At 49.6% G+C, this 26,931-nt stretch overlaps 1 protein-coding gene across 2 annotated transcripts in view; it reads right to left on the bottom strand.

Annotated features, from left to right (window-relative positions):
* The window catches only part of LOC101173335 (collagen alpha-6(VI) chain), a 43,210-nt gene that overhangs the window by 14,731 nt on the left and 1,548 nt on the right, over positions 1–26,931 (bottom strand). The window contains exons 2-22 of one of the 2 annotated variants that reach the window (XM_023964474.1): positions 16,858–16,949; positions 14,705–15,304; positions 12,815–13,402; positions 11,676–12,248; positions 9,318–9,938; positions 8,670–9,230; positions 8,003–8,560; positions 6,088–6,666; positions 5,154–5,732; positions 4,733–5,082; positions 4,117–4,195; positions 3,892–4,037; positions 2,477–2,569; positions 1,927–1,980; positions 1,768–1,839; positions 1,666–1,692; positions 1,539–1,583; positions 1,296–1,349; positions 863–925; positions 436–501; positions 129–182 (exon numbers count right to left, since the gene is read on the bottom strand). In XM_023964474.1, coding sequence (XP_023820242.1) covers positions 129–182; positions 436–501; positions 863–925; positions 1,296–1,349; positions 1,539–1,583; positions 1,666–1,692; positions 1,768–1,839; positions 1,927–1,980; positions 2,477–2,569; positions 3,892–4,037; positions 4,117–4,195; positions 4,733–5,082; positions 5,154–5,732; positions 6,088–6,666; positions 8,003–8,560; positions 8,670–9,230; positions 9,318–9,938; positions 11,676–12,248; positions 12,815–13,402; positions 14,705–15,304; positions 16,858–16,927 — 5,832 coding nt within the window. In that variant the 5' untranslated portion in view covers positions 16,928–16,949. The remainder of the gene's footprint in view (positions 1–128; positions 183–435; positions 502–862; positions 926–1,295; positions 1,350–1,538; positions 1,584–1,665; positions 1,693–1,767; positions 1,840–1,926; positions 1,981–2,476; positions 2,570–3,891; positions 4,038–4,116; positions 4,196–4,732; positions 5,083–5,153; positions 5,733–6,087; positions 6,667–8,002; positions 8,561–8,669; positions 9,231–9,317; positions 9,939–11,675; positions 12,249–12,814; positions 13,403–14,704; positions 15,305–16,857; positions 16,950–26,931) is intronic. The other variant, XM_023964475.1, reaches the window with a different exon arrangement.

Genomic DNA, 26,931 nt, shown 5'->3' with positions numbered 1-26,931 from the left:
AAACTACGGTAAAGATGTGAACAAAACGTTCAGTTAGAATCTAAATAGTATTTTTACCAAAACATCTACAGAAACAGGGTTCTGATCAACATCAAGGTGTCTCAATTCTTTAACACTTCCAGTCTCACCTGGTTTCCGATGACTCCACTCTCCCCAGGCCGGCCGTCAGATCCGGGGGGCCCCTGCACATTTGAAAGCATTTAAACATTAAAACCACCTTAAATCTTTACGCTTAAGGTGGACAGAACAGTCCTGCAAGAGGCCACAGCTCCTAGAACGCTTTGATTCTGAAATGTCTGATCTTTAAATCTCAAATGACAGTTTTTAATACTTGAGTGTTGAGAGTGAGGCGTTAATCTGTCAGATGGCCAGAGGTTCAAATCCCAGGTTAGACAGCCACTGTGTCCATCCAACCACCGTCCAACCGCTTCTTACCGGTTGGCCTGGATTACCGAGCTCCCCCCTCGGTCCACTGGAGGTGTTATCAGCCCCCGGCTCACCCTGCAAGACAAAGCAAAAGAAGTTGGTCCAGCTGTGCTGACGGCGGAGCTCCTGGGGAACCCAAACTGAAGAGGAAAACATTGACAGTTGGCGTTCCCCCAGGCTCTGTGCTGGGCCCTGTGAATCACTGACAACGTTCTTGTCTTTGGCAGAGGACCACAGTCTGACACTGACGGGTTTAACAAATCTTCTTCTGACTTTTGAGCCTGGAAATCTATAGAACTTAATGATAAAATAAAAAGAATAAATAAAAAGTCCTTCCACCACGTTTCCTGTTCTGATGCCTCAGTCTCGTCCTTCTCTGGAGAGGCGTTTCTGTCAGTCATAGCCGGTTCTGACCCGAATGCAGGACTGAACTTACCACATCTCCTCTCAGTCCTCGCTGCCCTTTCTGCCCCTGCTCCCCTCTGATACCCGGGATACCCTGAGGGTGAGAAGATGACCTGTCAGTCAAGCTGCTGGAGGTCAGAGGTCAACAAGTTTGCCTCATGATGGACGGCTGCAGGCAAATTCCTCCAAAAACGTGCACGTGCACGTGCACAGACATCCCTACAGACAAGCGGCTTTTATAGAAAGCTGCAGGCAAACCGGTTTCTCTCATCTTAAACCTGATCCTGGAGTCAGTAAACCCAGGTGGAAGCTGAAGGAAACCGTTTTGACGTCACTCATTCTCAGCAGCATCCGGTATGAGTGATGCAGAAAAACTGCAGGAATCGTTTTTACTTTCTTTCAGCAAAGAAAGAATCAGAACAGGTGGTTCTGGTTTCTCTGCAGAACAGTTCTGCTGTGTTTACCGGATCTCCAGGGTCTCCTTGCGCTCCTCGGGCTCCAACCCTTCCCGCTTCTCCCTGCAGAAAGAGGAAGGAACATTTCACCAACGGCCTCATGATCACAGCTGAAGGACGGCTCTTCGTCTCCAACAGGCAGGCAGACGTGTGGAGGACGGAGGAACAGCTTTCCCATCATCTCCAGAAGCTTCTGCCCCAACATCAGTTCAGACCTGGACGATGAAGATGATGAAGACCTGCTTCAGGTACCTGCTCTCCATTGACTCCATCCAGCCCGTCCTCTCCGTCTTCACCCTGAAACACAGAAAGTCCAGCTAACGTTTCTCACAGCACAGTTTTCATCCCTGAGAAGGTCCTCATGGTGGAGTCCACTCACCCTGCTCCCCCTCAGGCCCCTGCCCCCCTGCAGACACAAGCACAGGAATTATCTTCATAGGAATAAACCAAGGCTTCTGCTGCTGCTGCAGCTCTGCAGTACCTTCTGCCCTCTGGGTCCAGAACATCCCTGCAGACCCGGAGGCCCACTAGGTCCTGGGAAGCCCCTGTCACCCTGAAACCAGGGGTCCACAGATTTATTTATTTATTTAGTCTAGAAGAAGTAACTCCAGAAGAAGACTTAACATGAAGACAAACTTACGGCGACGCCCTCCTCCCCAGGAAAGCCGGGGTAACCCTTCTGTCCTGAGCCGCCCTGTTCACAGAGAAAGCATTCCGAGCTTTTGATTTTTGATTTGAAATGGTTTATTTCAAGCAATTAAGTAGAAATAATCAACAACAGCAATATAATCATCAGTTATACATTCATACAGTAACTAATCAAACTTAGGATAATTAGACATATTAATAAATATTGCTTGAAAGGGAGTGGAAGGAAGTGAACTTATATAATCCCACCCTGTTATACTATAACCATTTTATTACATGATTTATCAATATCCGGTTCCCATTTTTTATCAGACAGAATTAAAAATCACAAGATATCGATAAAGCACATGACAAAGATGAATTACTTAAGTATTACGTCAAAAATAACTATTTTAGAAATCAACATGGCAAATGCAGATCAGTCATCTGAGCTTACGTCATGCACACATCAACTTCCTGTTCTGGTCGTGTTCAGACCCCCAGTTCAGAGAGGTCAGAGTTCAGGCTGCTCTGAAAGCCTGAAAGGCGTGTTTTCTACTCACTTTTAGTCCTGGGGGGCCACGAGAGCCCCGCAAGCCCTCGTGGCCTGAACACTTGCACATGACGTTGCAGCACTCCCTGTCCGCCACAGTATCCTGTAGACGAAGACGGGGGGAGAAAAGGTGACCCACTATAAACACGTGATCCACTATAAACACGTGATCCACTATAAACACGTGATCCACTATAAACACGTGATCCACTGTAAACACGTGATCCACTATAAACACGTGATCCACTGTAAACACGTGATCCACTATAAACACATGATCCACTGTAAACACGTGATCCACTATAAACACGTGATCCACTGTAAACACGTGATCCACTATAAACACGTGATCCACTGTAAACACGTGATCCACTGTAAACACGTGATCCACTATAAACATGTGACCCACTATAAACACGTGATCCACTGTAAACATGTGATCCACTATAAACACGTGATCCACTATAAACATGTGATCCACTGTAAACACGTGATCCACTGTAAACATGTGACCCACTATAAACACGTGATCCACTATAAACATGTGACCCACTATAAACACGTGATCCACTATAAACATGTGATCCACTACAAACACGTGATCCACTGTAAACATGTGATCCACTATAAACACGTGATCCACTTTAAACATGTGATCCACTATAAACATGTGATCCACTGTAAACATGTGATCCACTATAAACATGTGATCCACTGTAAACATGTGATCCACTATAAACACGTGATCAACTATAAACATGTGACCCACTATAAACACGTGATCCACTATAAACATGTGACCCACTATAAACACGTGATCCACTATAAACATGTGATCCACTACAAACACGTGATCCACTGTAAACATGTGATCCACTATAAACACGTGATCCACTTTAAACATGTGATCCACTATAAACATGTGACCCACTATAAACACATGATCCACTATAAATATAGGATCCAGTGTAATCGTCTGATCATGTTATTTCCATTTTTAAAAATCGCTTATCTCTTTGCTTTTTTACATAGATGCTAAATTGAGGTCATTCTCGAGACAAAATGGTTTGATGCATGTTTGCATTAATTAAGGGGGTTAATAAATGTATTTAAATGTATTTCTGCTTTAGTTTAATGTAATTTACATTTCTTATATTTTTGCAGTTTTTCTAGTATCACAAAGGCACTTTGTGCTTCAAAGAATTTCCTCATTGTGGACTAAGGATGCGGTTTGTTCCAGTCCGGAGATCTCTCTCGTGAGTCTAAAACCTGAGCTGCAGACATGCAGAGGGTCTGTGAAGGCAGCATGTGTGGGAGCTGCTCAGTGTACGAAGCACAGTGATGATCACAAACATCTGAAGTATGGAGATGTGCAGAAATCTCCGGAACAGGCTAACGTTACCACTGAACCCCTGAAGTACTCACAATCTGTTTTAGGATGGTGCTGCCGATGCTCGGCATTCCGATGGTCAGAGGCAGCTTGTAGCCGAATCCCCGACCAAACTCCACCATCTGTAGCTGGGCGGTGTCCCGGACCCCCTCCAGAGCCACAACCAGCAGAGCACTGACTCCTGCAGGCCCAAAAGACACGTTTTCAGAAATGACTGGTTTGACCTGTGTGTGTGAGGGGGGGGGGTCATCATAAAGTACCCGACTGTCGCAGCAGATCTGATTCCTGCTCCAACTTCATGATGTCATCATCGAGGCCATCTGAGAAGATCAGCAGCACCTGGACAGCAGTGGAGGACATGTCAGCCTGTCAGACGTCACGCTTTCAGCATGGTCAGCACTTGCAGTCGGGGGTGAAGGGGGGGGGGTGTTACGTCTTCCAGAAGGTGTCTCTCCATCTCCACAGTCAGTCGGTTTCATCAGGATGGAATGTGATCTGACTGTCCTTCATATAAAGATCACTTTTTAAATGCAGTCACACATTCCTGATTTTATTGAAGGAATCTGGACTGAATTGGAACATAAAATCTGAGTTAATATTATTTTTGGTTTGGTATTTTCCTTTCTGCAGCTCCTTAACACGACCTTGGTTATGAATTAACTGAAGGAAAATAGGAAAGAACGTCTTAAGAATCTGAGGCTCCAAACATACAAACAAACTTAAAAAGCTCAAAGCTTAAAGCTTATAGAGCTCATCGTTGGATCCGTCCGTGAATGTTAAAGACACCTGACTGAAGTTAACAAACAAGCTAAAGGCCTGTAGCCTCTGTTCATAGGAAAGTCTGTTCAGGAGGACCATCCCACAGCAGCGCCTCACCTTCACCCCTGCTTGGGACTGGGCCTCGAACTTCTCCCGGAAGGATCCCAGCATGGCCCTGTTGAAGGAGGTGGACTCAGACAAGCTCAGTGCCATGACTTTCCTCAGCACGTCCTCATCGTGGGCCTCAAAGTTGAAGTCGTAGAGGACGCGTCCGTCCACGTTCACCACTCGGTAGGCCAGGTTGCTCTGAACGGGGCTGTTGGTGCAGCACAGGCGGGGAACCGTTGAAAGGTAGCGGGCGATTTCCGGCAGGAAGGCCTGCAGCTTGTTGTGGCCGCTGACCAGAGATTCTCCAGAAACTCTTCTAGTCGAGATGTCAAACCCCATGGCAATGTCGATGGTGCAGGCTGTGGTGGAGGAGAACCTGAGGTCAGTCATGACAACACAAAGCTCGGGATGAAGTGGACTTTAAACTCACAGGATGGATCTCCACTGGGTTTTGACTTGCAGATGGTGTCGACCACCTTCTGTTTGATGTTCTCCAAGCTGCCAAAGTTCTGCACCGTGAAGAGCCTCTGCGGGGTACCGGTGATCTGCAGCAGCTCCAAATCATGGACGTCTCCAATGCCGATGGCAAATATCTCGATCCCGAGAGCCCTGAGGTCATCGGCTGGATCCTCCACGTCATCCTGAGACTCTCCATCAGTGATCAGCACCAGATTCTGGGAGATGCCCTCAGACCTCCGGCTTCCCCGGGAGGTTTCAAAATACTCCCTGATGGACTTGAGAGCAAGTCCAATATTGGTGCCCCCACCAGTCTGTGTCATTTCCAGGATATGCTCGGACACCTCTGTGTCCTCACTGAACTGGTTCAAGTAAAACTCGTGCTGAAAGCTGCTGCTGAACTGGGCCAGTCCGACCCGCACCAACTTCTGGCCGATGCTAAAGCTTTTCACCAGCTCTGTGGTGAAGTTCTTCATGAGGTCATAGTCTCCCGTTTGGATGCTGCCAGACTGATCCACGAGGAAGACCAGGTCAGCCTGCTGCTTCTCACAAACTGCAAAACCATAGAAACCATCAATCTCCTGAAGAAACCCAAAAACCACTTCCCCAGGAGCTGGACGGCCTTCATCTGCAGTTCTACATCTAGAAATACTCAGATTTTAGACTGGGTCCCAACAAACATGGACACACATGATGTGAAGTGGATCAACCATGTCTCAGATTTCTAAAGCAGAAAATCTTTAGCACAGCATTTCATTTCTGCTGAGGTACTGAAAAACATCTAACAGTTGGAGAACTTTGGATAGTCTGGTCTCTAAGTACAAAATATCGTAGGTCAGTTTGAAGCTATTACTTGAAGATCAGAAGGAAAATCAAAAGCTAAGAGTGGCTGAGATGCTCATCCTTACCTGGCTTGGTGGAGTTGCAGAGTTCCTTTGAGATATTTTTGTAGAGACCTTCCAAGGCGGCAAAGTTGTCCACAAAGAAAACTTTGGATTTGTCTTGACCAGCCATGATCTCTAGCTGCGTCATGTTGGCTCCCTTTACTCCGATACTGAAGATATTGACTCCTTTGCTTCTCAGCGCCTCTGACGGCTCAACCAGGTTGTTCCGGTCAGTGGCGTCTCCATCTGTGATCACCATAAGGATCTGAGGGACCTGCAGCTCTGCTCGCCCTCCGTTTTCAGCACTGAAGAACTGCAAACAGAACTTCAGAGCCTTGCCAGTGTAGGTGTCTCCAGATGGGGGCTTCAGGCCTGATATGGCTTTCAAGACCTCTTGTCTAGTTTTGAACTGGTTCAGCTTGAACATCATCTTTGGGTCATTGGAGTAGAGGAGGACACCGAAGCGAGTCAGGTTCTCACCAACGGTGGTTTGGTTCACCATGGAGAGCATGAACTTCTGCATGCTTTTGAAGTTCTCCAAAGAAATGCTGGTGGAACCATCCACCAGGAAAATGATGTCCGCCCTTTCCGTCTTCTTGCAGTCTGGTTGAAAATCAAACAGAACGGTGGTCAGATGCAGAAACAAGTACAGTGACTTTGGTCTTCAATGGTCATTTAAATCCTGTCTGTCCTGATCTAATAAAGAGAAAACTGGAGGTAAGGCAGTAAAGTGATGTGTCTTTAGAAATGGACAAACCTTCACACCTCGGGTCCACCAATGTAGTGTTTACAGAATGGAGACCAATTGGATTGAGTATTCTTATGACTTTTTACTACTACTTTCACAGCAAGTGAGGGTAACTGGTCTACGGTAACACTTTAGTACTTAAATTGCTCAAGTGATTACACTTTACAATAGTAAAACTTTTACTATTGTAAAGTGTTCACTCTGAAAGTATTTGTACAACAGATTTTGCAGCGGATGCTTTGCGCTGATACACAATATTTTACTACTAAAAAGTGCAAAGCTGCTTTTCTCAGCTTCTGAATCCGTTGGAATTACACAAAATGCGTTAACGCTTGAAGAGTTACGGTCATTCAGAGAGTGTGCGTTATTGAGGAGTTGCCAGCTCCACATATTTAAGGGGGGATCAAATAGTGTGACATCTTTACTTTTGATCATCGATGTCAGGCTGTAGAGCAAACACGAGGGGATGCAGACAGTACAGTGTTACGCCTTCAGGGGGCGCTCATGAGCTAACAGGCACTTTGTGCTGCTGTCCTTCGCCACAGACAAATGTTGAGGGCTGTTCATGCTTTTCTGCTGTGCAGGGCCATGGAGTTGCTGGAGCCTATCCCAGCTCCTTCAGGGTAAGGAACCTTGGACAGGTCACCAGTCCATCACACGGACACACAAACTCCCATTCATGTCTAGAGTCACCAATCAACCGATGAGTCAAGTATTTGGAAGAAAACCCACACATGAACAAGGAGAACCTGCTAATTCCACACAGAAAGAACCCGGCTGGAATTTGAACCCGGACCTTCTCATTTTGAGGCGAGAGTGCTAACCACTACCCCACCGTGCAGCCCAGTTCATGATTTGATGAAAGGAAGGCCAACAAGATAGTGGAGCATTCTGTGATCAAGTGATTGGAAGTTTCAGAGTTTAAGGTTCAAAAATAGAGACGGTATGATGGACACTGCCAGTTTTAGGTCTAAAATGTGACTACAGTTGAGCCAGAGTCTCACAGACAAAACGATCTCCAGAGAAAAGGTTGGGTTTCTTCTCTTTACAGGGGATAAACTGCACATGGTCATTTTCTACTTTGCATTTGCAGAAACAGGAGCTTGGTTTTGAACCTGTACAGGTGCTGAGGAAGAGCTCAGGTAAAACCTGAAACCACGGATCCTGCACAGGTGTGTTTCGGAACCTCACCTCTCTGTGGATCACACAGCTGCAGAGCCAACAGACTCTCCAGGTCCTTTAGGGCATCAAAGTCTCTGCCAGAGTACATCCTGTCATGTGACCCACTGATCTCCAACAGCTGGGTGGTGTTGGCGTCGACCACGCCGATGGCATAAATCTTCACCCCCTTTTCCCTGAGGGCCTCAGCCGGGCCTCGAACCTCATCCTGAGCCTGTCCGTCGGTTACCACCACCAGCCTCTGCTGCAGGTGTGGACGCCCTCCCAACGCTGAGTCAAAGTACTGAGACACGGCGGTGAGGGCGTCGCCCGTCAGAGTGCCCCCCCCCAGCTGCTGCATGCCATTGATGGCCTGCAGCATGTCCTCCTTGCTGAAGAAGCTGCGGAGGTCGAACTCAGGCTGCGGGCTGGAGCTGAACTGCAAGACACCAACGTGCACCTCGTTCCTCCCAATGAAGGACCTGCTGATGACAAACTTCATGAAGTCTTTCATTTTCTCGTAGTCTTGTGGATAGATGCTGCCGGAGCTGTCAATCAGGAAGACCAGGTCTCCTGATAAGTCCTTGCAAACTGCGGACAGAACAGCAGAGAGGTCAGTTTGGTCTGGTTACAGCTGCACCAAGAACATGGAACCTTAAACAGGATGAAAGGATCAGGAAAGGTCTGGATTTGCCCTCACCGTCAGCAGAACAGATGTCTGTGATCACCTTGTCCTTGATGGGGTTCAGGGCATCAAAGTCATTGACAAAGAACATCCTTTTTGGGTCTCCTGAGATCTCCTCCAGCTCCTTTTTGTCTGCTTCCTTCACCCCGATGGTGTAGATGGTGACACCTTTGGACCTCAGCTTCTCTGCCGGACTCTTCACCTCGTCAGAGGACTTCCCGTCGGTGATGACCACGAGGTACTCTGGGACTTTGTGGCCCCGAGAGTCTTTGGCTTTGTCAAATAGACTTCCCATGAAAGTCAGAGCCCTTCCAGTTTCTGTCCCGCCCCCCCTCTGTTGAATGGTCCTCACCGCGGTCTCCAGATTCTCGGCATCCATGTACGTTTCCAGTCCAAACTCCAATTCTGGAAGGTCTGCATACTTCACCACGCCCATGCGGACATACTGCGGCCCGATCCGGAAGGTCTGGATGAACTCGATGATGAAATTTATCATGTCCTTGAAGTCAGACGGGTAAATGCTTCTGGAGTGGTCAATGAGGAAGAAGATGTCTGCTTCCTCCGTTTGGAGACATCCTGGAAAGGAGAAGCAGAAGTTTCATGTTAGATCTGAGTGAAGGCTTCTTCTGGATTTGGAGGAACCGTCAGTGTGGATCTAAGAACCTTCTTTGATGGCGCTGCTTCGCCCAGCAACCGTCACCGCCTGACGGATGATGTTGTAGCACAGGACTTTTTGCAGCTTGACTTTCAGGGGGGTCAGTTCAGCAAAGCTCTTCACGATGAACACATGCTCTTTGGGGGGGTGGGAGGCTATCTGGATCAGCTCTGTCTCGTTAGCTTTGTCCACTCCCACAGAGTAAACGATGACGCCTGAGCGGCGAAGAGAAGCTGCTGCCTCACGCACGCTGTCCTGAGATTCTCCGTCTGTGATGACCACCGCCACCTGCTGGACACCCGTGTTGGTCCTGCTGCCGCTCTCCTTGGTGAAGACACTCTGGAGGGTGAAGTTCAGCGCAGCTCCAGTCTTGGTTCCTCCTCCGACGTAAGGCAGGATTTGGATGAAGTTTAGAAGGTTCTGCTTGTTTTTGAAGGTGTTAAGGTAGACCAGCGCCTCGGGCTTGTCGTTGTACACGACCACGCCCACCCGAACTCTGTTTTGACCCACATCCAGTCCGCTCACAATGGAGTGCACAAACATGCGCACCAGCTGGAAGTTGGCCGTTCCGATGCTTCCGGACTGATCGATGACGAAGACGATGTCTGCCACTTTGGCCGCTCTGCAGTCTGTGGACAGATGGAACCAATGTTCAGTCGTGGCGGCTGGGTTCATTCATGACCTCATTTATTTATGGTCACTTAGCTTAAATCTTCTGTATCACTGCGCTGGCTACTTTAAAACAAATCTTATCTTAATCATCTGACAAAAACAAGCGGTACGAGGTGAACTTTCTGTCTGATCTGATGCTTTCTTTAACACATCGTCATCATCAGTATAGATGTAGTTTTCCTTTGCCGCTGCAGTCGAGGTCGGTACCGACTAAGCTGTTACTATGACAACATGCCACACCATGTCCCAGTCCACTTTTTGTGAAAAAGCGATTTTAAGAATAAAGTACTAAAATTTGACATTTAATATTTATTTCTTTTTATAAGTGACCATGGATTTCACGAAAGCAACCGTCTGTTGTCCGTTAATTTCTGATAACGGACCCCCCCACCCCAAATCCCTACTTGATAAAAACCGTAGAGTGCAGGACTATCCAGTGTTCTGGATTTCAATGCAGTCCGGTCACATGCCTCCCAATTTTTTTTCTCTAATGTTGGGACGATGCTGCTAATAAAGTTACAAACATTCAAGTCAACGTGTTATCAAATTTGGAAAATTTCACTTTTATTGTGATGGTTGAATGCTTTTATTTTGTTGAGTTTATTTGCCCCAGGGTTAACCCTGAATGAAGCGGAAGTTGGCGTCTGACTTTAAGTTTCCACTTTGATAATTAACCCTTGTTCTATCTTAGATGACCCCCCCCCCCTTCCATTGAGGTGTTCTCCCTACCATGACAAAGGTGGATAAAGGTGGAAAGATTTCATGTAATCCATGGACACCAGTGAAGATCACAAATCATTGAAGAAAAAAGGTTCAGAGCTCTGTCTAGTGGGTCTATATGACCCAACTCTCAACGTTAAAGTGCCTAGGATAGCACAAGGGTTACGAGAAACGTCAGTGGAGAATCCGTGTCACATTCTAATGAGCTCCGTATGAAATCTAGAGAAAAAAAGAACGTTTAAAACTGTCTTAAGACTTTTGACACAGAATGAAGATCCATAAATAAAGTTATTGATTTGTGAAAACTCATTCAAACGTTTGTTGAAGTTCTGTGAAAAACGCCATCTCTGCGATTCCTCCAGTCAGAAATAAAAACCTAGGAAAATCTGAAAAGACATTTCCAGGTTTGTCCTGTTGGGTTTACGGTTAGACTGAAAGTGGTTCCAGGAGAGCCGCTCTGTGTTTCATACATGTGCAAATGAATGAAACCAGAGGCAGACAGCTGGACTAACAGGACTAATAGACTTGTGTTTATGCAGTTACAATTTTTTTTTATAATACAGATGATATTTGTCTGTTTCCTGTCTGATTCAGTTTCACTACAGGAGCATTTGTAGTAAATGTTGGTTTATTGAAATAACTACAGATTGTTTCCAAATGTCTTTGTAGTCTAGATTTTGTTCAATGGGTTTTCCCTTAACCCTTTACCTTCCTCTCCAACCAAACATACTTTTGAAGAGGTTAGTTTAGAACTGTAGCCATGAGAAAACAGGTTGGAGGCCGACCAACAGGAGAAACCAAACAAAAACACGTGGATGTTGTTTTTTACCTGGGAATTACAAACTGAATTGAACTGTTTTTTAATTGAAAGGCAGCTCGTCTGTTTGGAGGTCTGTGGTTTCTGTGCTGGAACGGAGCTTCAGGCCGATGGACTGATTGGAAAGCAGTTCAACAGCTTGTGGTAGATTCTTTACCTTGGGTCAGATCAGGATCTTGTTGCTGTTGTCCAATGATCCCTTTGAGAGTCGGCGCCGCGGTCGCGACAGGGATCTGGTAGACGTACGGGGGGGTGGCGACCACGCTCATCTCTGTCATGGATGCTCCGAGGCTCATTCCCACCACGGTTATGCCGGCAGACTTGATCAGACGGGAGGCCTTGTACACAGAATCATCAGAGTCCTTCCCGCTCAGAACAACCAGGAACTGGCGGGAGCCCACTGCCGCCCGGCCCCCCGCCTCCACTGTGAAAAAGTTGGCTCTGGCGAACTCTAAGGCAGCGCCCAGGTTACGCGGATCGGAGGGCAGGGGTCGTGAAATGCGGAAGCGCTTTAGGGAGTCCAGGATTTCCTCTTTAGTGTTGTGCTTGTTGAGCAGGAACTCCACCTTCACCACCTTGCCGTACTGAGCCAGGCCCAGGCGGTTGGTGGACGCACCAAGGTTCAGCTGATTGGTGAGTCGGTTGAGGAGCAACCGGACCTGCTGGAATTCTGTCTGGGAAATGCCGCTGTCCACCAAGACAAAGATGTCTGCAAACCTTTCTGCCAATGCTGGAAGACAAAAACAGGGTGAGCTCTGCTCTCGCTGAGACCAGACAAAACCAAGAGACGGCTTTGTTGTGTGCAGAACTCTTCCTGCAGGTTCTAGCATCACCACTCGGATAGGTTAGAGAAGATACAAACATTCAAATGCTCATGAGACCAGACCTGCGGCTGCAGCATGTCTGGTCTCTCATTTATTTGTAAAAAAAGTTTTTTTTTCACTTGGTATTAATTGATTCAGTGCAGATGTGAAGCCACTCTGTTGGCCGTGTCAGCCATGTTGGCTTGGAGACATTCTGCAGAGAAGAACAGACTCAGAACCTAAGAATAAGAAGGAACTGATCGTCCATGTGATGGTCTGGATCCTTCTGAACCCAAAGGGTCGTAAGATAAATATGGCGCTTTAAGACCTCATTAAGGCCCAAAGCGCTTCACAGTCACGGTCCCATTCACCCCCCCCCCCCCCACACCCCCCCCCCCCCACACACACACACACACCCACGTCCTGGATGGTGATGTTCTTCCCTAATCTCAAACAGAGGTGTGTGTGGAGCGGCGTGTGCAGCAGATCTCACCCAGCCTCTGGTCCTCCATGGACACGCAGATGGTCTGCATCAGGCTGCTGGTCAGCGTCTGCAGGGCCTGGTAGTTTTCGATGGTGAACAGGAAGCGCTGCGCGGGCCGGTTGGCGATGAGCTGGAGCTCCCCCAGGTTGGCCTGTCCCACACCGATGCCGAATACGATGACACCCTGCTCCCGCAGCTGCTGAGCGGGTTCCTCCACATCGTCGGACGAGTCCCCATCTGTGATCACCACGGCGATCTGAGGCACCCGCTGGCGGGCGCGGCTCCCGGCCTCCTCCGTGAAGTACTGAGACAGCAGAAAGCTGATGGCCTTGCCCGTCTCCGTCTGGCCGGTCCTGTACGGTAACCTCTCGATAGCAGCCAGCAGGGATGAAGCATCGAAGTGGTCCTTCAGCAAAAACTCCTGGTAGGGTTCGTCGCTGTACTGAGCCAAGCCGACCCGAACCTTATCTGGGCCGATGTCCAGACCGGAGACCACTTCTCTGAGGAACAGCCTGACCTCCTCAAAGTTGTCAATGCCAATGCTGGAGGAACCGTCCACCAGGAAGACGATGTCGGCCACAGTGGCCATAGCACATTCTGCAGAGAAGAACAGATAAGAGTCGGAGCCTGAAACGACGAAGAGGAACCTATCAGTTCCCTGCGATGGCCTGGATCCTTGTGGCTGAACTCCTGGTCCAAACTGAAAAAGCAGAATCTTTTTTTAACGATCACAGACGTGATAAAAACGGCTAAATAATTCAGACGAATTCAGGTCAATTTTGTCTTCAGGTGAAGGATTGCATTCACTGAGTTGAAGATGAGAACGACATGGAGAACCTGCATGGAAACCGTCCAAACCCACAGGACTCCTTCTATTCAATGACTATGAGCACACCAGAACCTTACCATCACAGACTTTTGGCACTCAGGATGCTAAAGAGACTTAAAGAAAACTGACGCAGTCCTGAGAAGATCTGCTTGTTTTATTAAGAAGTCGTGTTTGGACTTCTTTGTCTCAACTTGTGATCTGTAAATAGATTCTACAACATGACCCAAGAGAGAGAAGCTGCTCCTCTCCATGCCTGTGCCTTTATGCACCGTGACCCTAGTTAACAGCCTAACTAGGGTCATATAACCACTGGGCACGAGCACATCTATTAGAGATTTCTAAATCAATGTCTACATCTATGTATTTTACATCCAACAGACATGGATTCATGTCGCTGTTCTCTTGTAGAGATGTTTGCATCGCAGTCCAATCATGCCTTGGATGTTGTTAACAAGCCACCATTTCTCTGGAGTAGGGTTAGGGTTATTTGGAAAGGGTAATTAAATAGCATAAAGAATAATTTAAAAGGTGCAACCATGGTGGTTTTGTGTGCTTCAGAGGCCAGCCTTCAAACGTTTGAGACTGTGTTCAAAAGGACGGGTGCAACAAGATCCGTCATGCTAAAGGACAGTCTGTGTTCTGAAAACAGAATCACTTTGATAACAGCAGCTGTTCAAAGTAGACTTCTTCACGTTTTCTATCAGAGGTTCCTGCAGCCTGTTCCTGTTGTCATCTGAACTGTTACAGTAGGGGATTACTAGCACACGTTTAAAAACCTTTTCTAGTAGACGTCTACAGTAGACGCACATTTGTTTTCTAGTAGACATCTTGTGCCTGGGGGGTAGGAGCTTCTAAATGTCCCGGTGGGACCTCAAGTCCAGCTCCAGACGTTGGTGGAACAGCAGATCTGTAGATTCATTTCTTCAGTTATTTGTGCATCTATTTGACCTTCAGATCATCAAAGAAATAAACAACTCTTTTTGAAAAGCAGAAGGTTGAGAGTCCACCTGCTGCTGGACAGACATCTCCAGGTGTCCTCCATGCAGTTCAGCAGGACCCTGGGATGTTACCTGGAGACAGCTGCCCAATCGGCCGCATGGCCTCCTCCACCGTGGTGCACAGCGTCTGGATGACGCTCTGGGAAATGCCCTGCAGCGCAGAGAAGTCCGACACGGTGTAGATGTTCTGCTCGTCCGCGATCTCCTTCAGCTGGGTTAGGATCGCATTTTTGATGCCAATGGCGTACAAAATAATTCCCCGCTGCTTCAGTTTCTCAGCCTGGCTTTTCACCTCGTCCTGGGATTTGCCGTCGGTGATCACCACGGCGATCTGCGTCACGCCGCTGCTGGCCCGGCTTCCAGCTGCTTCAACAAAGTGCTCCTGCAGCAGGAAGTCCAAGCCTTTCCCCGTCATCGTCCCACCGCCCTTGTAGGGCAACCTGGCGATGTACTGTAGGACGTCCCTGTTGTTCTGGAAGGTTCTGAGCAGGAATTCGGTGCGAGAATCGTCGCTGTACTGCGCCAGGCCGATGCGGACGTGATCTGGACTAACATCAAAGCTGCTGACCAGCGTGGACAGAAAGTGGCGGACCTGCTGAAAGTTGGGTCTGCCAATGCTCCACGAGCCGTCCACCAGGAAGACGATGTCGGCCTTCACTTCCTGAGTGCAGACTGAGGAGGAGAGGGTAGGTCATGGACGTCCAGAGGAAACCCACCACCACTGGAGCAGCTGCAGGTCTCATGAAGCAGGTGAGAGCAGCGGGAAGGAGGTGATGCTCGGTGGAGGTGCATGGAGGGCAAAGCAGGAGCGATGCAGAAAGCCTGAAGAAGACCACGGCTGAAGGCCTCTGAGCGCTCACAAAGATCTGAGTGACGGTTCTGCCATCTGCAGAACCCTTAGATCTTTGAGAGATCCAGAGCAGCAGGTGGAGCTTAATCCTGAGGAGATCTAGGAGGTTCCAGGAGCCTCCACTGTCTGTGGGTGAAGACCGGTTCTGGACAGGCCCACCACAGTGACACACACACAACCACATGCACACACACATACAACTACACATACCCAACTACACACCACACACACAAACACAACTACATCCACACACACACAACTACAAACACACACCGACTACAAACACACAACTACATGCACATACACACACACACAACTACAAACACACACACCAACTACATGCACACACACACAAACCAACTAAACACACATACAACTACACACAACTGCACTTACACACACACGCCAATGCATAACTACACACATATAACTATATACACACACAACCGCACACACACCCATAAACACGCAAAACTACACACACCAGAAGTGGACCAGCCCAGGACTAAACCAGAACCAGACCAGGACCAGGACCTACCAGTGTGGGTTAATCTTTGCTGACATTTTGAATCTGTTAGCTGTGAAAGTCTGAACCACTGATCTACTGAAACCTAAATCTGTTCAGGTTGACCTAAGATCCTGACGTTTCTGGACACCTGAGATTGTTCTGCTGTGAATAAGTGGGCGTGGCCTTTTTCTGCATGTTAGTGATTGAGCAGGAAACAGATTAGCTCTGTCTGAAGTTCAGTCATGTGAGGTTTGTGCTCCTCTTTTTGTTACATAAAACCATCTGGTGGCTTCAAAGCTTCATCAGAACCAGATCATAACTGGATCAGTGCAGCTCTTTGGTTCTACATGACCCAGTTTGAGCTGCAGGACCATGGTTCAGCCCAGACCCTGTGCATCAACCCTCCTCCACCGTGCTCAAAGCTGTGTCTCTAACCCGCAACTATCCTTTATCTACGGTCTTTGACAGGAACTGAGGTGCGTGGAGGCGGAGTCAATTCCAGTAAACAAACATCTGAATGTGGAGACCTGATCCAGCTAAAAACTCGTTTTCATAAGCCACTCGTGACTATGTGTCCTTCAACATTACAGGTTTGGGTCGTGGAGTTGAACCACCCAATGGTTCCTGCAGCCCACTGCTGCCCCCCCCAATATGGAGAACAAGTTTGCCAAACCCAGATGTTTGACAGCTGATGAATGCAACAGCAGGAGGGAGAACAAACTGACCGACATGACTGGACCGGCTGCTGAAAGCGTAACTTCGTGCAAACCATTCTTCTTTGTGGTGATGTGCAAGCCTGTGCACGTCTGTGCACGTGTGCAGCCATTTTCCCCATGCTGATGTGCAGTACAGTTCAAGCTTACTCACCTGTGTTCTGAGCTGCGTTTCCATGGAAACACACTGCCAACACGAGGCAGAGCAGCAGTCTTCCCTCCATCCTGGACCGTCAGATCCTCCCCCTGCCACACAAATATGGAGAGAGGAAATGAGACGTTTGACCACACGTTTTCCACAGAAAGATCTTAAAATCAGCTGCACACATCAGCAGACATGAAAGCGGGACACGCCCACCCTCTGTCTTTGATTTAGGAGGACGAAAACAGCTTCAGGCGACACAGACATGAAAACAGAGAAGTCTGGCTTCTGGGGACCTGAAAACTGACCCTCTGGTTCTCAGCAAGCATTAGAACCCAACAACGAAAGCTCAGACCGACGTCAGATTTGAACCACGGGTTCATTTATCTCAAGAAGACGGATGAGCTGGAGGTGTTAATGCGGGTAAAGGAACCGCGCGCAGAGGAACCCCAGAACCTATGCAGGTCGAAAGAACAGAAACAAGGGGAAAGGGGGACAACGTGGGGTCCAGAGCGACACGCTGGGATTTCCTCACCGCCTCTCTTCCCGTGTGCAGAGATGCTACTGCTTTTTGGGAACCTCCCAGACTTCAGCGGCAAACCCAAAAGAACCTTAAAACTCCAGGAACGCTTCTGAAATGATGGACTGTAGGTTTATCTGAACCCCAACACCAACGCAGGAACCTCTGTTACCTGATGCTGTCTGTTCACACCGTTACACCTTCATTCAGCATTTGCACCTCTTCTAGGCCCTCATGAGGATTCTGCTTCATCTGAGCTCTGAAGATCTGACAGATTCCTGATGGATTCTGGTTGGATTCTTGGTGTCTGTTTGCTGACAGTCTAATTATCTAAAGGGTTAGGGTCTGGCAGAGCTCCTGAAGGCGTCTCCTGCGAGGAGGAACCCACCTCCTCATCAATCATGGAGATAAAGTGTTGCAGCAGAGGAGAACATCTGCAGCACATGGAAACCATCAGATGGAACCAGCAGGACGGTTCCAGCGTTCCCGTTACTCACATCTGTCCAGCCTTCTTCAAAAGCAGCCATTTGCTGAGTCTTCTCTCATTTCCCGTTCTTTTGTGCAAACGCGTTCTTCTGAGCTCTGGAGGCATCGGCCACATCTGGATCTACTTTCTGACTAATTTTGCCACTTCCTCCATCTGCCGACCTCATCAGAGGTCATGAGAAACTCCTCAGTGGTGCCATCTCAGCCTCCAGACAGAGGATGAGATGGCACCATAGGAACGTAGAACGAGAGGAGAACTTAGAACATCTGTCCTCATAAGAACCTTCAGCCGGTGTGGATCTGAGAGCAGTAACTGTTTTTTTTCAGAATCAACTCTAAAACTAAGATCTGGATGCAGTTCCTGCAGCTGCTCATCAGGGGGCGCTGTGGTCCTTCAGAAGCTCAGATAAGAACAGAAAAGAAAGGAGAAGAAGAGGGACTGTTCCTGAGAACCACCTGCAGCTCCTCACTGCTCCTCCTTTACCCAGCATGCATTTGTTTTTTCAGATTCACACTGTGGATGTTTGGTTCTCCTCCAGACACACGGAGCTTAGAGCACCTCCTCCCTTTGGTTCTCCTCCTCCCTGCGTTCTCAGTGAATGTTTGTGGAGTTCTTAACGTGTTCTTTTCTCACGACGGAGAACATTTATGCAATTTTAGGTCCACCTGCTAGAACCGGGTCGGACCCTCTTTTGTTTTTCTGATCATGGGTCCATGAACGTCTTTGTTTTCCTGCTCTGAGCTGGAATCTGGATCAGAACTGGACGACTGGATAGATCTGATCTGTTTTTGTTGCACTGCTAATGTTAGGTTGGGGGTGTGAGGGGTGTAAGCTAGCGGGAGAGCGTGTAAACAGAGGGATGATGGGATGTGGGGGTAGGCTTACTCTGCCCACAACTCAGAGGCGAATCCCTGATGAAGTCTGCAGATTGTGTTGATTTTGATTAAAAACGGCATCATCAGACGGCTGGGAATGCTTTGAAAACGGATCAGAAGACGATCGGAGCGGGACTTCAAAGTTCTGATGGACCGTAGCTCCGTGTTTGTGGAAACTCCAGCTGTGACAACAGCTCTCCTCTGGATCCACTCAGGAAGCCGACAGGAGCATTTCCAGGAAAACACAGATAGGATTCAAACAGGCCTCCAACTGGGGTCAAAAGGACCCGAACCAGATGGATGTTCTGGATTTAGTCCAGAGTCCGGGTTTGTGTTTGCGACACATTTACAGTTTGAGGTCAAACTTCTCATTTCTGAGCTTCAATTTATGACAAACAAGTTCATCTGTCAGTGGAGAGGGAGGGGCGGCGTAGGGAGGGGCGGCGTAGGGAGACGCCACCCCGGGATCTCCTGCAGCTGGAGCCGACCTGGCGTGACCGCCTCCTCTGGGTCCTCCTGCAGTGAAGGTCATGTTTCCTCCTCAGAGTGACACACAGAGCTGTGGGTTAAACCATCAGGATTATTTATTGATGCATTCACGAGTCAGGCTGAGGCAGGAAGGCCAACCAAACCACAGAGAACATACAGAACACGTTTAGCACACGCAACAGCTCCAGTCCAACCAGGGTCTGGTCTGACCCGGACCCTCTCATGGCCTCAGCCAATCGCAGGACAGATCTGCAGACACGAAAGTGAGTCTAGAAGAGAAGATTCTAGAATCTGACCCGTTTCCTCTGGAGGATGGGGAAACATGCCCCCCCCGGCCTCTAACATGTTAAGGCCTGCTTTTAATCACCTGCCAGCAGAAGGGGGGGTCGTAATGTGTAGCATGTGACGGTAATCACAGTGGGCCTCCAGCTCTCTGAGGGTCTCTCCATTGTTTACTCCATTCGGGCTGTTCTGGTTCTGTCCAAATAAAGGCAGAACTTGAGCGGGCCGCTCCGCTCAGAGCTTTCAAGTGAACGAGTGAGGGGCCTCAGTGTTCGGGGGGGGGGGCGCTCCGCTCAGAGCGCCGATCTTCTCATGGATCTCTGACTGCGTCCTCACGGTCCCAGCGTTAACCCAAACAAACCCGCCTGGAGCAGCTGAGGAACATCAGGAGACTCATGAGGAGCTGCAAGCAGAACCATCTGAGGTCCAGTGCCCCCCCCTCCCCCGGCATCCTCTTTCACAGGGAGGGGCCCCCCACTGCTGCTTTACAGGGATGAGATCTGGACTGGCGTGACGTTATGGAGCGTCTTAACGAGAACAAAGCTAATGAACAAACAAACGCAGCTGGTCCTCAAACAGGACCTCCCATCAGACCCGACCCGGATCCGGCGTGGGCCTCCTTCACATCTGGACGACACGTGTTCTCACAGAACCGTGATTGTGTGACGGGTGATGGATCCAAGCTGCAGACCGTGAGCTGGAGAAGTTCCCATCACCGCGTTTGTCCCACGTCCTAAAATCTGCACAGCTGTCAGGACTGGACCGAGTTCTGTCGGACCGACCCGGCATGGATTTCCTTCCTCTCTGTCTCTTCCTGGGATGTCAGAGCTGCTCCTTCTGTCTTGTAGGTGTTTCCTGGTTTGGTTTCTGTGGATGACCCTGGATGACCTGAAGTCTTCTGCTAACGTTACACATGGAGCTGAGAGCTCAGCAGAACCTCAGCAGAACCTCAGCAGAACCCCTGCAGAACCCCTGCAGCGCCATGCCGACAGCTGCAGGGAGGAACTGCATCGTGGTCAGACTCGGGGTCTCCGCCTCCTAATGAAGTTCATTCCTGTTGAAACATTCAGAAAAACACAAACACGAGTCAACGGGCCAGAGTGTCAGAAGCAGATGTGAGGCGTGGAGAAACCGCGGGAACGACGGGGTTCCACAGATCCACAGAACCATCGTCTGGCGGACGGGATGCTTCGTGACATCCGACTCTGATTCAGACGTTTTGATGTTTGCTGATTGAAAGGACCTCCCCATCCGTTAGCGCCTGGAGGATCTGAGCGCGCTCAGTAATGCCAGACATGAAGACTAACGACTACAAGCCTTTCCTGCATGATGTAAAGCTGCTGTCAAACGGAGCCGCCGGGCCCCCCCCCATAGATGTTTGAGCTCTGTGTCATCTGAAGACTCAGAGAACGCACAGAACACGCTTAGCACACGGAACAGCTCAAGGACTTGTGACGGGCCAGAAAGGAACGCCTGTCCGAGTCCAAAGCAAACATCATCTCCATGGAGGTCTGCTGGTTTCCATGACGACGTGACCTTTTCCTCCCATTTTTGTCCGGATCGAGCATTTTCACGTTGCCATGGTTACAGCTCTTGTTTAAAGTAAAAGGCTTTGGTATATGGGGCGGGGGGGCACAGATGTGTCCGAGGAGCAGGAGGAGCTCGGACTGCAGAGACTTTGATCTCTGAAAAGCTCAAAGGTCAGGTGTGCCCCTCCATCCTCTGAACTTCCTGGAGGTGGTCTGAGCTTTCCTTTCTACGTCCAGAGGACTTCCAGACTGTTCCATGTCTGCAGATGGAGGCGGAGTCTGGAGGCGTTCAGCTGCCACCCTCCCCGTCCTCTGGATCGGGAAATGTTTCCAGAACCAAAGGTTGGACTTCTGCAGGGCTCAGGTTTGAGCCAGCAGCTGCAGGAAAGCTTCAGCGCTCAGGTTCTCATAACAAGATGATTGAGGAAAAACGGCGTCAGACACGACCGAGGCGACCCAGATCCACGGCTCCAAAGCGGTTCTCCAGAGAGAGGGCGGCGTTTTGAAAAGTGACAGCCCGTGTTTGATGAAAACGTGTCGTCAACAGGATCTGTGGAAAAAGCCTTTAGGTTCAGGGTACCTGGACGCCAAAGGCGTTTAGGTTAACCCCTTTAGGGTCAGGGTACCTGGACGCCAAAGGCGTTTAGGTTAACCCCTTTAGGGTCAGGGTACCTGGACACCAAAGGCGTTTAGGTTAACCCCTTTAGGGTCAGGGTACCTGGACGCCAAAGGCGTTTAGGTTAACCCCTTTAGGGTCAGGGTACCTGGACGCCAAAGGCGTTTAGGTCAACCCCTTTAGGTTCAGGGTACCTGGACGCCAAAGGCGTTTAGGTTAACCCCTTTAGGTTCAGGGTACCTGGACGCCAAAGGCGTTTAGGTTAACCCCTTTAGGGTCAGGGTACCTGGTCGCCAAAGGCGTTTAGGTTAACCCCTTTAGGGTCAGGGTACCTGGACGCCAAAGGCGTTTAGGTCAACCCCTTTAGGTTCAGGGTACCTGGACGCCAAAGGCGTTTAGGTTAACCCCTTTAGGTTCAGGGTACCTGGACGCCAAAGGCGTTTAGGTTAACCCCTTTAGGGTCAGGGTACCTGGTCGCCAAAGGCGTTTAGGTTAACCCCTTTAGGGTCAGGGTACCTGGACGCCAAAGGCGTTTAGGTTAACCCCTTAAGGGTCAGGGTACCTGGTCGCCAAAGGCGTTTAGGTTAACCCCTTTAGGTTCAGGGTACCTGGACGCCAAAGGCGTTTAGGTTAACCCCTTTAGGGTCAGGGTACCTGGACGCCAAAGGCGTTTAGGTTAACCCCTTTAGGGTCAGGGTACCTGGACGCCAAAGGCGTTTAGGTTAACCCCTTTAGGGTCAGGGTACCTGGACGCCTAACGCCTTTAGGTTCAGGGTACCTGGACACCAAAGGCGTTTAGGTTAACCCCTTTAGGGTCAGGGTACCTGGACGCCAAAGGCGTTTAGGTTAACCCCTTAAGGGTCAGGGTACCTGGTCGCCAAAGGCGTTTAGGTTAACCCCTTTAGGTTCAGGGTACCTGGACACCAAAGGCGTTTAGGTTAACCCCTTTAGGGTCAGGGTACCTGGACGCCAAAGGCGTTTAGGTTAACCCCTTTAGGGTCAGGGTACCTGGACGCCAAAGGCGTTTAGGTTAACCCCTTTAGGGTCAGGGTACCTGGACGCCTAACGCCTTTAGGTTCAGGGTACCTGGACACCAAAGGCGTTTAGGTTAACCCCTTTAGGGTCAGGGTACCTGGACGCCAAAGGCGTTTAGGTTAACCCCTTAAGGGTCAGGGTACCTGGACGCCAAAGGCGTTTAGGTTAACCCCTTAAGGGTCAGGGTACCTGGACGCCAAAGGCGTTTAGGTTAACCCCTTTAGGGTCAGGGTACCTGGACGCCAAAGGCGTTTAGGTTAACCCCTTAAGGGTCAGGGTACCTGGACGCCAAAGGCGTTTAGGTTAACCCCTTTAGGTTCAGGGTACCTGGACGCCAAAGGCGTTTAGGATAACCCCTTAAGGGTCAGGGTACCTGGACGCCAAAGGCGTTTAGGTTAACCCCTTAAGGGTCAGGGTACCTGGACGCCAAAGGCGTTTAGGTTAACCCCTTTAGGTTCAGGGTACCTGGACGCCAAAGGCGTTTAGGTTAACCCCTTAAGGGTCAGGGTACCTGGTCGCCAAAGGCGTTTAGGTTAACCCCTTAAGGGTCAGGGTACCTGGTCGCCAAAGGCGTTTAGGTTAACCCCTTTAGGGTCAGGGTACCTGGACGCCAAAGGCGTTTAGGTTAACCCCTTAAGGGTCAGGGTACCTGGTCGCCAAAGGCGTTTAGGTTAACCCCTTAAGGGTCAGGGTACCTGGTCGCCAAAGGCGTTTAGGTTAACCCCTTAAGGGTCAGGGTACCTGGTCGCCAAAGGCGTTTAGGTTAACCCCTTTAGGGTCAGGGTACCTGGACGCCAAAGGCGTTTAGGTTAACCCCTTAAGGGTCAGGGTACCTGGTCGCCAAAGGCGTTTAGGTTAACCCCTTAAGGGTCAGGGTACCTGGTCGCCAAAGGCGTTTAGGTTAACCCCTTAAGGGTCAGGGTACCTGGACGCCAAAGGCGTTTAGGTTAACCCCTTTAGGGTCAGGGTACCTGGACGCCAAAGGCGTTTAGGTTAACCCCTTAAGGGTCAGGGTACCTGGACGCCAAAGGCGTTTAGGTTAACCCCTTTAGGGTCAGGGTACCTGGACGCCAAAGGCGTTTAGGATAACCCCTTAAGGGTCAGGGTACCTGGACGCCAAAGGCGTTTAGGTTAACCCCTTAAGGGTCAGGGTACCTGGTCGCCAAAGGCGTTTAGGTTAACCCCTTAAGGGTCAGGGTACCTGGTCGCCAAAGGCGTTTAGGTTAACCCCTTAAGGGTCAGGGTACCTGGTCGCCAAAGGCGTTTAGGTTAACCCCTTTAGGGTCAGGGTACCTGGACGCCAAAGGCGTTTAGGTTAACCCCTTAAGGGTCAGGGTACCTGGTCGCCAAAGGCGTTTAGGTTAACCCCTTAAGGGTCAGGGTACCTGGTCGCCAAAGGCGTTTAGGTTAACCCCTTAAGGGTCAGGGTACCTGGTCGCCAAAGGCGTTTAGGTTAACCCCTTAAGGGTCAGGGTACCTGGTCGCCAAAGGCGTTTAGGTTAACCCCTTTAGGTTCAGGGTACCTGGTCGCCAAAGGCGTTTAGGTTAACCCCTTAAGGGTCAGGGTACCTGGTCGCCAAAGGCGTTTAGGTTAACCCCTTTAGGGTCAGGGTACCTGGACGCCAAAGGCGTTTAGGTTAACCCCTTAAGGGTCAGGGTACCTGGTCGCCAAAGGCGTTTAGGTTAACCCCTTAAGGGTCAGGGTACCTGGTCGCCAAAGGCGTTTAGGTTAACCCCTTTAGGGTCAGGGTTCCCTTAATGGACAGCAGACTTCTCAGAAGCAGGAATGTGTCAAACATTTAAAGAGGGTCAGAGGTTCTAAATGTGACCAAAGATCGGATGTCACTCATGATGACAGTCGATTTCTTCCAGGTGGTTTGATAGTTTTTACTTGAGGCCTTGTAGCGGTTCTGATCCATTCCTCCACTTCCTGGTTTCTGATAGAATCGATCTATGAAAGTGGAGATCAATCGTTTATGCTTTTCCTCTTCCTGAGACCTACGGTTACTCGTGAGATTTTGTGAGATCTGGCGTGATCACGCTTTGCAACAATCATGATGCACAACTGTAGAACTGCTAGACAGTCCCAGTGGAACCAGGATCTGACCGTTAAATCTGACTGAACGGTAAACGTCCTCTGGACTCAAACATCTGCTGGCTGATGATCCCTGGATGAGCTGGAGTCTCTGTGGGTCTGCAGGGAGCTGGTCAGCTGGTGTTGGCGTTTGGTTGTGTGTCGGTGACCTCTGTGACCCCGGCGTGTCTCTGACGAGCCGCTGCTCTGGTTTCGCTGCGATAAGGAGGGAGGAACCTTCCTTGATTTGTTTAGTCTGGACTCTGATCCCTGAAGACTTGTCTTTCAGTAAAGGAAGGGATTCAGACCGACATCCTGCTGTGATCGTTTGCCTCCATACCTCCAACCACAGAAAGTCAGGGGGGGGAGGGGGGACTACATTTCTGCTGCCAGGCCTTCTATAGCATCAGAGCCTGAGGAGACACTGCCATCTGCTAAGGTTCAGGCTCCAGAGCACTACGGCAGAACCCCCCCTCCTCCCCCTGACATAACATTTCTTTACTCATAACTGTTGCACCGCTAATGCTAGCTTGGAGGTGTGACAGGCTGTAAGCTAGCAGGAGAGAGTGTAAACAAAGGCATGCTGGGATATCAATGTAAGGTCACTCTGCACCAACAGCCCCGCCCACAACGCAGAGGTGAATTTCTGCTGAACTCCTGCTGTTCTGCAGAAACTATGTCCTGGAAAACCACCCAGGTTTTGGGATTTTGGCTGAAAACATCACAACCATAATTTAAAGACGACTGGGAACAGATCATGATATGATTGAATTACCAAGGACCTGGTCAGAGTCCTGACTTAAAGACCAGCAGTGTCTGACCTGGGCCAGGTGGATCCACTACAAGAACTGCATCTACAAGAAAGTCTTCAGGTGAGACAGAGAACCAGACACTGAACAAGAATCGGCGTCAGGAACCAAAGTGGGTCCAGTTTGTCAGCCAGACGCTAAAGAAGAAGGATCCTCAGACAGAAAATGGTTGATGGAGGCGATCTTCACTGAGCAGCGTCCTCCGAATGAAGAGATCCTCCTAAAAAAGGATCATCTTTTCTGATCCGACAGCAAAAGCAGGATTTGGATCACGACGAGGTGAAGAGGTTTTCCTTTGTGCCTCACATCATTTCAGATGAACTTCTAGGAGGATTCAGCTTCTCTGCACTTCCTGCCCGGCTGGAGCTGACAGACCACCAGGATGAGTGGAGCCGCTTCAGCGTTTGGGTTTGATGAGCAGAACACCAGCAGAATGTGGAATAAACAGGAAACGTCCTGAGAGGAGGAATTCAGGAGTGTGATGGAGCTCCTGTTTACATGAGTGAGGCCCAGCATCTGTGCCCCCCCCAGCACTGTATGGAGAGAACATAGATTGATGTGTGAGGACACACTGCAACTACACACAGTTACACACAAACTGACTGTGAAACTGAAACCCTTTCCTGAAGCCTGTCGGACATCTGGGATAAATCCCAGGGAACCAAACGTCACCCCCCCCCCCCCACCAGAGGTTATTCAAAGATGTACTCTTTGAAGCTGCTTGGGGGTCAAACCCCCCCCCCCCCCCCCCCAGGTAACCCCTGAGGGGGGGGTGACGATGACATCAGTTTGCTTCACTACAATGGAATCGGCCCAACACAGATCAGGCCTCGACGGAGCAGACGTCCGTCTTCAGGTGAAAACCTCCCACTGTGATCTGGACTTTACCAACGGCCAAGAAGTTCTGGTTCTGTTCTGCTCAGGAACCCTAAAGATGTAAACACAGAACATCAGCAAGTCCTCCCTCCCTCCTTCTCTGCGTCCTCCTCTCCTCCTCCCTCCCTCTGTGGTTGTAGGAGCAGCTGCAGGAGAACATTCTGGAGGAGGACCTGCTCTCTTATCTAATCATCCATCTACCGGCTGATGATTGGAGCATCCAAAGTCCAAACAGGCTGAGACGGAGCAGGGAAACCATGTAAACACTTCATGGAAATAACCTGAGTTCCGTCCAGCTGCTTCATCCTGACGTCTGCAGAAACATCTGCCTCTTAAAGCTCCAGCAGAGGAATCTCCTCCAGGAGGAGCAGCTTCTCTCCGTTTGAGCCTAAGCTCCTCACATCTTCTAAGACGCCCAAACTCATTAGAGAGATGGTGGGAGGGGCAAGCGAGGCAGATTGGTCCAAATAGAGGTGGAGTCAACGTTTAGGTTC

This window comes from Oryzias latipes, chromosome 16, assembly GCF_002234675.1.
Source record: "Oryzias latipes chromosome 16, ASM223467v1".
NCBI lineage: Eukaryota > Metazoa > Chordata > Actinopteri > Beloniformes > Adrianichthyidae > Oryzias > Oryzias latipes.
Note: the sequence above shows the minus strand (reverse complement) of the source record. Positions and strands in the feature narration are given on the sequence as shown.